Genomic DNA, 12,796 nt, shown 5'->3' with positions numbered 1-12,796 from the left:
CATCCAGCGCCGTGCCCTGCACATAATTGGAGATGGATCATACCTCCCGAGCCTCGACATTCGCCGTACCGTAGCAGGGCTCTGCTTTCTGTACAAGCTGCACTTTGTGGAGGGTCCGGAAATGGTGAAAGCTATTCTGCCACCATCAGCAGCCGCACCGCAATGCCGCATGTCTACCCGTGAGACAACCAGATCTGCAACACATCATCCATCGCAACTCACCAGTATTCTTCCTCCCCAGGCACGAAACAACACGCTCTGCTCATTTCCCCACTCCCTCATCGCAATGTGGAATCAGCTCCCACCTACCCTTCTGCAGTCTCTCCCTTCTCGCAGAGGTATGCACACGTTCAAGAAAAACGTCAACGACCACTTGCGGCGCAGCAAGTGGGAGTGGGCCACAGACAGGCTATGATCTCTGCAAACACACCAGCCTAATTATACTGACCGCACTCCAGCTCCCTTCTACCCCTCTTTGATTCCCTTCGCTCACCCTAAAATCCGATTATCAGTTCACTCCATCTTCCTACGGTGCACTGCTTTTACTATTGTTTTGTCCTATCCCAATCTCAAATTCTCCCCATTATCGTTTGCAAAGCCGGTGCTCCCCTCTTGGATGCACATGTTTCTTTTCTCCTATGTATCGGCGCACAGGAGTAACGATGATTCCGAGACCTTTGGTCGGAGGAGTTACTTTTGCCCCGCCCCCACTTCCATCCAATATGCCACCGCCTCCGCTGTGCAGCATCTGATGGTACTGTGGTATTCAGTAAAAAAAAAAGAAAAAAAGAAAAAAAAGAAGCCCAGTATCATCAGCATAGCCGAACCAAGGAACATGAACCGTGCCACAGTCAAGAGTTCATCCGTAGAAGTCGGTAGCCATCAGCCAGTGTTGGTGCATGAGGTACTTATGGACATCTTCTTTGAACGTGTGGAGCCGCTTCAAGCTGAGTGGAGCCCTTACAATTTCGCTCGGCAAGCTGTTCCATACTGAGATGACAGAAAACGGGAAGGAGCGAGAAACATAGGCAGGTGCTCTCCTGTCCAGGACTTGCTGCAGCTGCACATGGTGCTGCTGGCCAATAGGGGGTTGACTCCGGGTGCGCCGAGCTTCTACATGGTTGGCTGGAGGGGGGATCATGGCGGTGAGCTGGGGTGGTCCTGGGATGCACTGGAGCTTGTGCAGGTATACCAGCCCAGATACAATTCGGCGGTGGCACAGGCTTTGGAGAAGGGCACCAGGGCCAATAATGGCCATTGCACGTTTCTGCACACGGTCGAGTCGGGCGAGGTGGCTGGATGCAGCTCCCATCCACACAAGGGGAGCATACTCAAGGATAGGTCGCACAAATCCCTTGTACGCACAAAGCCGGCCATGGTAATCTAACACACGGCAAACCGACGGAGAACACCCAGTCTCTGGCAGCCACGTGTCGCAATCGAGTGCAAGTGATCCCGGAATGACAGCTTGGCGTCAAATGTCACTCCAAGAAGCTTGATGGTGTTGGCTTCCGGAACCGCGATACCTCCAAACTTGATGTCAGGGACAGCAGGGTGTGTGGCTTTCGTAGTCATCAGCAGCTGTTGCGATTAAGAGGGCTCGAATCTGATGCGCCAGCGTTCTCCCCACTCTTCAAGACGCTTGAGGCTGGATTGCAAGGCGGCAGTCATGTCATTCATATTGTCCTGCGTGCGGATGAGGCTGTAGAGGGTTGTTTCGTCTGCAAAGGGTTGTTTCGTCTGCAAAAGAACTTAGTCGCGTCTCGGGAGACAAGCACTGATGCAGGTCAGACACATACAAGAGGAAAAGTGTCGGACCAAGGATACTGCCTTGGGGCACACCTGCTGTTATGGGCGCCGGGGAGGCTGAGTCGCCGTGGACCAGGACTGATAGTTTGCGGTACAGGAGGTAATCCTGCAGCCAGTGCAGCAGGCAGCCACCAATGCCAACGTTCTTGGCTTTGAAAATCAGTCCAGAGTGTGATACCCGATCAAATGCTCCTGCTATGTCCACCGCCACCATGTGAACGTACCCTCCATCGCTGACAGTCTTGACTCACGCAGTGTGCAAAGCAGTGAGGATGTCGCACGTACCTCTTCCTTGCCGAAAGCCATATTGATTGTCGGGCAGAATATTGAAACGCTCTAGATAATTCACGAGCTGCTTGTTTACTATACTCTCCATTACTTTTGACAGGATGGATAGTAGTGAGACTGGCCGGTAATTCTTGGGATCCGAGCGGGGCTCTCCTTGAAGACTGGAACCACATGGGCCAGCTTCCATTTGGTAGGCTGAACACCGTGGCGAAAGCAGAGTGAGAACAGTTTGGTGACTGGTTCTGCAAGCTCACTGGAACACTGAGCTAGGACTCTTGCTGGAATATTGTCAGGTCCTGTTGCCTTCGATGTATTCAGCTTGGCTAGACGGCGGCGTACATCAGCAAGCCGGAAATGGATGCGGTCAAGACTTCTACCCCTCTTTGATCCCCTTCGCTCAGCCTTAATATTCGATTATCAGTTCTCTCCATCTTTCTATGGTGCACTGCTTTTACTATTGTTTTTTCCTATCTCAATCTCAAATTCTCCCCATTATCGTTTGCAAAGCCAGTGCTTCCCTCTTGGATGCACATGTTTCTTTCCTCTCATGTATCGGCGCACAGGAGTAACGATGATTCCGAGACCTTTGGTCGGAGGAGTTACTTTTGCCCCGCCCCCATTTCCATCCAATATGCCACCGCCCCCGCTGTGCAGCATCTGATGGTTCTGTGGTATTCAGTAAAAAAATAAAAAAATAAAAAAGCTGGGTTAGGACCATTGAAAGTGGCATAGGTAAGTATAACTCCACACATGCAATAAGGCATGGTTATGTACTGCAGGTTTGTTGCCATTTCTGTGCAACTACTGCATGCAGGAATGTACGGGGAAACTACTATAGTGTAGTACTCTTTACTCTTTACTACCTGCATCAAGGTTATACCCAGAACCAAAGTGAAGGGGGAGGGGGGGGGGGATCATCGGACCCAAATGTTTGTGATATTACCGCCATTTTTGGCCGCAAGTTTCACCGACACCAGCACTAGTAGGCAATTGGCCAATTCCATTCCACGTATTTATTTACTGGCAACTGGAACCTGCCATAAGTATGGATTTCAGAGGTAATTGATGATCACGTGAGTGCACCTTCATCATGTGTACTCATATTATTGCAAAGAAAGGTAGCGTTCGCACTCTGAAGGGTGGAGCGTTCATTTCGAAAGGGGGCTTTACTAAAGTTTTATGGCACTGGTGACGTTTCTCAATATCCCCAGACTCCACTGTAGCCATCCACTATATCCATACTTCTTCACAACACTCTCCAAACGTCTCTGGGCTACGCCAATCACTGGAAAAGAATATAATCAAATCATTCAAAAAGGCCAATTTTGTGACGTGGCGAAATAATACCCCGCTGGTCAAGTTTGGGAATAGTCACCTGAGACAATGGGTGTGTGTGTGTGTGAGACAATGTGTGTGTGTGTGTGTGTTTGTGTGTGTGTGGCTTACTAGATTCATCTGTACGTTGTTGTACTTGGCTGCCAAATGGACCAGGTCCACCCTCTGTCACAGCCCTCACAGACAGGTTGTACACAGTGTAGATCTCAAGCTGGGTGATAGTCAGACTGGTCTCGTTGCTTGTCACATTGAACACCTGTGTGTAGTTTCCAGGGCTGACAATCATGATGTCATAGCGTACCAACACACCGTTTAGATCTTGCTGTGCGAGCTCTCGCCAGGCCAGTTGCAGAGCAGTGCTGCTCAAGTAGGATGTGTTGGTCACGGTTGGTCCAATACTTGGTGCTGCAGATGATGCATCAACAGTAAAGACAGTGATAATGAGCAACAATAACAGTACCATCATCATAGAGCATCATTGTCATTACTGGGTTTTTGGAATGAGATTTGGCAAAGCGATTCCCAAGCATCTTGCCCTCAAACCCAATTGAAGATTCCTAGGTCACGATAATTTGAAAATGCCTACCCCACCGAGCCCATTGGATTGATGCTCGTATGAGCAGACGAGAGAGGGTTAAAAGGCATCCTCGGAACAGTAGTGGCTCTAGGGCAAGTTAGTGGTAAGCTGAAACCCCTGAAATCTCCACGCAAAGTGGTCTTTGACTGTCCCAGCCATGTATTGCTTGGAATTAACAAAACTTACTAACTAAGATACTTTGATTACGTTGAAGTATTCACGCAATGTTAAATACAAGATTGGAAAGATTAAAAAATATATCCTACATTGTACCAAAGTTGTATTCGTAAAACTAACAAGGGAGACAGACGTACTTGGATAGTCTGAGGCCATAACTGAAAAACAAAGTGGAGTAAGTTCAGATCATGCTAAGAAGGGTCAAACGTTTCCAACTTGGCAGTGACCCACGGGTGATTGGAAACTCAGTCTAACCTTGCACAAGGGTAACATGGACACAGCACTGGGGTTTTTACATCTTTGACCATGTTGTGGTGGGTCTGATCCACTCATCAGCCACCACTAGGATATGCGTATGTGGGTGGATGGTGTGTTCCGACCGGGCCAAGGTGCGGAAGAGTAGGCTTGGCCTACTCTCTTCGAACCTTCAATTTGAAAGCAAGGCTATGCTGAAGGTATCGTACCGCTCTGCACGAGCTGATGTCTGAACTAGGGCAGTTAGCAGCCCTCCATGTCCTAGGCCTACGCATCTTACAATGTTCAGGTATAGGGAAGGGCAAACCAATGCAGTGTTCTTGTTGGTACTCGGAGGCTCTGTGTTTTTTGTTACTCAGAGGTTGCAGTGTTAGCAATCACCAGACAGCTGCCACAGCTAGCTTAGTATGTACTGTACAGCGATCCCGAGACCCTTGGTCGGGGGAGTCCACCGCACCTCCCCAGCGCAGCTCATGTAGCGCCTACACACCCTTTGCTGTTTTTTGTTGTTGTTTTGTCTTTGTTTTGTTTCCCATTCTTCCGTAGGTATGTGCGATGTGATACAAAAAGAACAGCGTCCATATCCACCTCACCTGCTTGCTGGGTCTGGAACCATGTGAAGTCAGAGATATCTCCCCTGCCAATACCAGTAGCAGCGGCAATGGCAACTTCATTAATCGTGTATGGTTTCAACCCGACAATAGTTCCATTAAGGGCAGATGCATTGAATGTTTGGCCTGAGACTTCACTGACGGGATAGATAGCCGTGACGTTGACGTGGTATAATGTGATTTTTCCATTCTGGTCCAGTAGGGGAATTGGAGACCATTGCAGCTGAGCAGATGTGCTAGTCTCGCTGGTAACAGCCAGGTTTGACGGAGCACGACTTGGAACTAGAACAACAAGTCAGAGGATGATCAAACATAACCACTTGATAAGTACATTGCTTGACAGAATATCAGGTGAAATTGCTACATGTATTGTATTGTATTGTATTTATTTAAAAGGATTCTCCAAAAGCAAATGGATGCTTATCACGGAAGTCTCCTACATATATATAGCAAGAAAAAAAGGTGAAATGGGGGAGAGGAGAGGGGAAGATGAAGCATGGGAAAATGGGAAACAAGTACCTGCATAATCGAGGTATAATAGCAGGAAAGAAATCGACGAGAGAAGAAATCACCTCTGCAGTTAATAGCTGGACATATAGATGAGAAAACCCCCAGCAAGGATTAATTTCTAGTATTAAGTACTGTAAGGCGAGACCAAAATAAAATCGAGATTCCCGGGCAGGACCCATGTGAAATTGGTGCGGGCGGGCGAATTTTATTTTTCATTTTTTCCCCATGTACATGTATGTACATGACTACATGTGTGCATGCCGTGTTGCTCTTTTTTTAAAGCATTTTCCGGTGATTTTTATTCAATTTTTTTACAGACAACAGGTACGCGGTTTACTCGTTCAACTTTTCTATATTTCGGCCATTGATGGCCCTGATCTGTACATCAGGGAGTAGTACAAACTCGGGTCCGCGTGACTCCACGTCACAGATCTACTCACACGATCAGTACTGTACATGTATGAACTGTCCAAAAAAATGGCTTTGGCTTGATTTTGGTGCGGAAGGGCCCGGGAATCTCTATTTTTTTGATCTCGTCTAAAAGCAGACATTTTCGGTGGTGTTATATTTTCGGTGACTTCGGTGCCGACAATTTTTAACGATAATAAAACGCACCAAAAATTTCGTTACAACCGACACTATATACTAGTACACTTACCTGGAGAACGGGTGTTACCGAAAATTTCCCGCTACCGAACCGCCTATTTTGGAGAATACCGAAAATATTACACCACCTAAAATTTCTGCTTTTACAGTACTAGGCACTGCAGCTTTTCACTTTACATAATATGTATTGCATTGCTTCTCTATTTTCTAAAAAAGAAGGCAAGAAGCCGTTAGACCAATTTCTGGATTTTGGAAAATGAAAGTGAACTTCAAAAGGTTGGAATTCGATCCCAGATGACAAAATTACTTGATCCACCTAGCTTTTTGAAACTTGGATGTTGAGCCATAAAGAAATGTAGAAAGGAAAAGGACATAAAGTCCAGCAACACCCTCAATGCGTTTTTAAGCTTGATAAATATACACATACGTCGATCTTCATTTACTAATCATTGATTTCAATTCTCTCTGTGTATTACTTCAAGCTCCAAAGTAAATCACATATGCTACCTGTACAATTCATTTGGGTTTTGGATTGATTTACTTTTATTTCATTTTTATTTTCATTTAACTTGCCATATTTTGCAGAGCCACCAGAGCGGGTTCCGGTCAGGGAGAAGTACTGGAGACGTGGTATATAGCTATCGGTGGTTATCAGCAAGATGCCAGCGTGTTGCGTCGGAGATCTCAATCTTAGGCATTGATATGTCAAAGGCATTTGACACTATATCAAGGGTCAGGCTGATCGATATACTGTCAACAGTCATTGATCATGATGAGCTGCACATCATCCAGTGCCTTCTGACAGACACCACAATAAAAGTAAAGCTGAATAACATTCTCAGCCAACCATTAGTCACACACAATGGAACCCCACAAGGTGATTCTCTATCGCCAGTCCTGTTTACTGTCTACCTCGAGGCTGCATTGAGGTTGATTCGAGAGCGACTCTCACCGCGACCAGCATTGGATATTCAGCTTCAATTGCCCAATGAAACAGCGTATGCGGATGACGTAGACTTCATCAGCACCAGCCTACAATATTTGCATGACAATCAACCCATACTATCATCCTCGTTAGCGGAATACAATCTAAAAATGAATGAAGCCAAAACCGAATATACTACAATTAAAAGAGAAAAGGACAGAGTAGACGAGCGATGGCGGAACACGGTCAAACTAGGATCGATGCTTGGAGTGGAGGAAGATATCAGTCGGAGAAAACGTCTAGCAACATGCGCCTTACATCAGCTGTGGGTGATATGGCTAAGAGGTAACCATGCCCGTGAACCCCTTCGGATTAGGTTATACGGCAGCTTTATTCTCCCAATACTTCTTTATAACTGCGGCACATGGAGCCTGACAGAGACTCAAGAAAAGAAACTTGACTCGTTCCACCGCCAGCAGTTACGAGCAGTCATAGGGGTCAAATATCCCCGTATAATACGCAATGAAGCACTGTACAAGCGCACTGGCTCCAAGCCACTCAGCAGAATCATCCAGTCTGCTAGGTGGAGAATGTTTGGCCACATGCTTCGACTAGACACCTCATCCCCGGTCCAGCAGGCTATGTCGGCATACTTTCAGCCAGGAAGCTCAGGGTTCCGAGGCCGCCCGAGAACAACACTCCCGCGATCCATCAACAACGACCTGAAAAATTCCAGATCCACAAACTCCCTCACATCACACGAGGATCTAGTTGCACTGAGGCAGCTCGCCCAGGATCGTCGAAAGTGGAAGGATCTAATGTGTGCTGTGTGTAATGGCTGAAGTTATACAATTACACTAGATACCCTTAACAATAATAACGGATACAATTACACTAGATACCCTTAACAATAATAACGGATACAATTACACTAGATACTCTAGATACTAGAGACTCGGTACTCTAGATACTAGATACTCTAACAATTTTATCAAACATTATGATAATTACCACATCAAATGCTGCGGAGACCTATCCAGAATCGGCAATATGCTGGCCCTGGCCTGGAGATCTGCAACTATAATCAGCTTCTACTTTGCAACACTAACGGATTAGTCCCCTTTGTCGATTGATGGATCAATCGGTAGATTCGGCTCTGTTTTTCTTCCCTTTCTTTCTTGTTTTGAATTGTACGTTGAACTCATTGGATTTCTTTGTATTCTGTATCTCGTTATCGTTATATTTCCCTCTAGCCCTCTCGCTTAGGATGAGCTTTCTTTTTTATGGCAGCTTAAGCGAAGGCTATATACCTGCTTTATGCAGGTTGATGCCAACGCGAACAAGCAAAATAATAATAATAATAATATTTTGCATGTGCATTTTTGCCTTTTATTCCATGGCTGGTAGCCCTCATTCATAATATTGGTTGACACCATGTCATCCATGAATTGAGAATAATAATAATAATAATAATACGAGTTAAGAGTTACTCTCCATCACTGTAACCAGATACTACATACAGTCAGAAAGTGCACCAACTAGGCACACAACTGACAGAGTACTGAGACATTCGACGTTCTGACACCTAGCTTCAACACATCTCCGTAGCGCTAATCGACATCCTTCCAACTTGGAAGGTTCAAGGTTATGGAAAGACCAAATAGGGGAACCTACTGGTCTCGTCATTGTCCAGTAACAATCGACATTCTTTGTTCCGTTGGGACTGTAGCCTGTGCTCGTTTTCGTTGCGCTTGCCTTCCCCTCTTTGGTCTTTCCATAATCTTGAACCTTCCAAGTTGGAAGGCTGTCGGTTAGCGCTACGGAGATGTGTTGAAGCTAGGTGTCAGGACGTCGAATGTCTCAGTACTCTGTCAGTTTTGTGCCTAGTTGTTGCACTTTCTGACTGTATAATTATAGTATCTGGTTACAGTGATGAAGTTACTCTTAACTCGTATCCATATGTCCTTTTCCTTTCTACACCTAGCTTCTATTTTTTAATTTTTTTACGAATGACAATCCCTGCGATCAGACAGAGAAAGGGGACAGGCATTAAGAAGGAGAAGAAAGGATAATGACGAACGGCTATCTGCAGGGCTTGCTAAGTTAGCAGCAATGCAGGTGAGGCATTGTAGGCTCCCCCAACCACTGGTCTCGGGTTCCTCGCCGCATTACGTGTACCAAAGGTAAGAATAATTAGTTGAACGTTATTATAATAGAGTACAGCTTCTGCAGGTCACTAGAAACCAAGGATCTTACCTCCCTCCTTAGTCTTAACAAGTTGCACAGAAGTGCTACCATTCTCTCCCCTTCCATTTTGGACCCAGGTCCGGGTGTTGTAGACTACATATTCCTCAAGATTGTGAAACTCAAATACACCATTATCTGTACAATTGTGTTTCACGAGTTGACGCAGTTCATCAGGTATTGGTTTGCCGTCCACTCTCTTGGTTGCTTGGATTGTGATGCAGTACTGATGAGCATTCCAGTACGGTGACTCGGATGTCACCACTGCCCTCACACTGGTTGATGTTGAAGTGAATTTGACGGTTGGTTTGTTGGGTACTAAAGTGCAATACGCAGAAGCACAAGAAGAACTGAGTCATGGTAGATTAAAATTGCACCACAGTTGATAGTGGTATTCTTTCTCTTACTACAACCCAATCACTACCATCATACACAACAGGGTTATCTGGTTTGAAACTGACGACGGGCAGCTGGGTTAGGGCCATTTAAAGTGGCGTAGGTAAGCATAACTCCACACATGCAGTATAGCATGGTAAGCATAACTCCACACATGCAGTATAGCATGGTTATGTACTGCAGGTCTATTGCTATTTGTGTGCAACTGCGTGCAGGAATGTGCGGGAAAACTACTATAGTGCAGTACACTTTAGTGCCTACGTATGTGCGTGCAATCCACAGTGCATACATGTTCATGTGTGAAAGCGCAGTGCATGGGGAAAGTAATGGGACGAGGGAACCTGTATGGCAGGCAGATCCTTATGTTGCAAAATTCCGTTCGTGTCTTATTTGCGCACTTTGTATTTGTTTGTTGTCTTGTTGAGTCCACTGTCTTATGGTGTAAGTGTACGTATGGGTATGGTGTGATGTGTGACGCTTTTGGTATGTGGTGCATGCAAGAGTACGCGTTGCCAGAGTGCAAGAATCTGCTTCCGTCTGTGTGAGAGTGACTGTCAAGTGAATGTTGTGCATGCGCAGTGCTAGTTTGGTCTAGGAATGAGAGTGATGAGTGATTCGCCCGTGGTCTGGTTGTCTTTGTCTTGGTCATGTGTTATGTACGTATTGGTCCCTGATTGGTCGTCCCGATTTGTCGTTGCTTTATCACTGCTTGTTCTTTGTTGTTTCTTCGTGTCGTTTTCCTTCGTTTTTTTCCGTTTCACATTTGTTCACCTTTCTCCTCCTGTGCCCTTTCCGTTTGAGTAAGAAGTCAGAAACACCATCAAGTCGTTTGCGTTGTTGTGTGGTGAGACCAGGGGGAGAAGGTAATAACACAGCAACTAGTGTTTCACTTATAACTTAGCTGACAGATGATTGCATTGAAACAGGAAACAACAGAGAGGCAGTTACATGTAAGTTTGGATGATGACATTTTGTGTAGTCAGTGTTTATTGTTCATGGAAGTGTGTTACATGCCCAGCAGGATGATGAGTGTGTGTGTTGCTAGGTGTCTAAGAACTAATTCTATCATTTACCAAGAGCTACTGTTCTTACCAGCTTCGAGTGTTCTGACAATCTCCTCACTGCTGAAAGGTCCACTTTGACCTCCGTGACCTATAGCCGATACACTGATGTTGTAGTTTGTGTTAGGCTGAAGGTGATGCAGCGTGAGTGAGAGCTGATCACTTCCAACACGTCGGTCATGGCTGTTGTAGTACTTGACCAGATAGTGTGTGATTGGACCGTTGCGACCAAGCAAGGGTACTTCACTCCATACTACTGTCAGTGATGTTCTGTTGACATTGGTGATGCTTACAGATGCGGGTGGCTCAGATGGGGCTGTGTCAGAATCAAAAATACATAGCCAGGAACATTTAGCTATCAGCTTGCGGCGATGATAGTCACATTTGGCTTTTCTATATTCGATTTCTCACTTCAAAAGTACGTGCTCAAAATGCAGGAATTTTCTTCATCCGGTCATTTTAGTGAAGGCCCAAGATGAAATATCATCCTCATTTTGAGTAAAATATCATGCATCAGGGGCGTAGGAGGGGTTTTGGAAGTGGTACGACCGAAGGTCGGCGCGGCCGAAGGCCGTTTTGGAGGGGGGTGGGGGGACCTCCCCCGGGGAAATGTTGTAAAAAAGACACAAAATCCTGCGTTCTGGGAACTTCTGGCACACTTCTGGCACAGTTTATAAAGTCATAGAATTATTTCACGGTCAGAAGAGACGTGCATGGACATGCACAGATGCATGGCAGATCTACGAGTACGAGTCTAGAAAAAGGTCAAAGTCTGATGCGCATATGCATCGATGGATCCTGATTTTTTTATTACGTTTTTGCACGTTCCGGACGGACCACACTTTTCGAAAAGTGGTATGGCCATGGTCGTACCAGTCGTAGCGGGTGCTACGCCCCTGTGCATGCAAAGTCTGCGGGTTCAGCGACCGGGGACATGATGAATAAGGAAACTAACTCTGTCCTGCTTTGAGGGGAATGATCAGAATGGCATCCCAACCGCTCACAGACACCCTGAAGAAAAGAATGAGGAAATGTGAGGAATAGCGTTCTATGCTCGTATTCCATGGAACGAGTTGATAGGAATAGGGCATTTTGACTCGGAAATACACCCTGGGGGCAGAGCAAAATTCTCGTCAAATTCTATTTTTTGGAATCCGTGGCCATGCACGAGGAAAACATGGATGCATGAATTGTTTTCAGCACATGTACGGTTTTGGATGATTTTTACCCCATTTGGCCACAATCTACTTTGTCGGAACTGACCAAAATGAGTCTTTTTCGGGCGAGGAATACGACACACTTGATTCCATTCCCTATCCCTGAAAGGGACATTTAGCGTAATAACCAAAAATCTATTCAAATGATAGTTCTAAAGGGGCACAGACCACCAGACTTTCTTAGGTAACATCCTATGGTTGAGGAAGCCATTCAGCCTATTACTGGCATTGCTACTTATCACCAACCTTCGGGTTTAGTTTTGAGACTGAATGCCGTTGTATGTGGGCTAATCTTCATGGCAGTGTTGTTGGCAAACCCCTCTATGCAGTACGTTGCATCCTCCTCCAGGTTTTTCAGTATGATGGTTGTGACTTGACTGCAAACCGTTGTAGAGGTTGTTGGCGATGGAGTCCCGGAGACTAGTTCACGGTGGTACAGACAGCAATACCGATGAATTGTGAAATGACCAGTCAGTGCGCCAAACACCACAGTAATTGTTGCTGGAGTTGATGAGTTAGATGTGACCTTTGGAGTTGGTGGAACTGCAAGCCACAAAACAACAAGTCATGCACATGAGTCAGTCACTACTAGCTAGCAATGCATGAAGTCAAAGTAAGGTTAGGATGCATAAATAGTATGCAAACTGCAGCCAAATTCCATGTATCTGACTTCTTTGGCGATTCGGGATATTGGATAAATGGCCCAATATCTGAGAAAATCGACCTTCCGGGCTATTTTGGTGAAAATGACTTTTCCATTGTAAAATGATTTCTGACCTGTGTAG

The 12,796-nt window shown here is 45.7% G+C and overlaps 1 protein-coding gene across 1 annotated transcript in view; it reads right to left on the bottom strand.

The window, feature by feature from the left end:
• Positions 1–12,796, bottom strand: part of LOC135827823 (receptor-type tyrosine-protein phosphatase delta-like) — a 362,685-nt gene that overhangs the window by 216,644 nt on the left and 133,245 nt on the right. Inside the window, exons 19-23 of the mRNA XM_065340252.1 lie at positions 12,258–12,554; positions 10,826–11,110; positions 9,350–9,655; positions 5,035–5,334; positions 3,544–3,837 (exon numbers count right to left, since the gene is read on the bottom strand). Of these exons, the coding sequence (XP_065196324.1) occupies positions 3,544–3,837; positions 5,035–5,334; positions 9,350–9,655; positions 10,826–11,110; positions 12,258–12,554 (1,482 nt within the window). The remainder of the gene's footprint in view (positions 1–3,543; positions 3,838–5,034; positions 5,335–9,349; positions 9,656–10,825; positions 11,111–12,257; positions 12,555–12,796) is intronic.

The sequence above is a fragment of the Sycon ciliatum genome, chromosome 12 (genome assembly GCF_964019385.1).
Source record: "Sycon ciliatum chromosome 12, ocSycCili1.1, whole genome shotgun sequence".
Classification (NCBI taxonomy): domain Eukaryota; kingdom Metazoa; phylum Porifera; class Calcarea; order Leucosolenida; family Sycettidae; genus Sycon; species Sycon ciliatum.
Note: the sequence above shows the minus strand (reverse complement) of the source record. Positions and strands in the feature narration are given on the sequence as shown.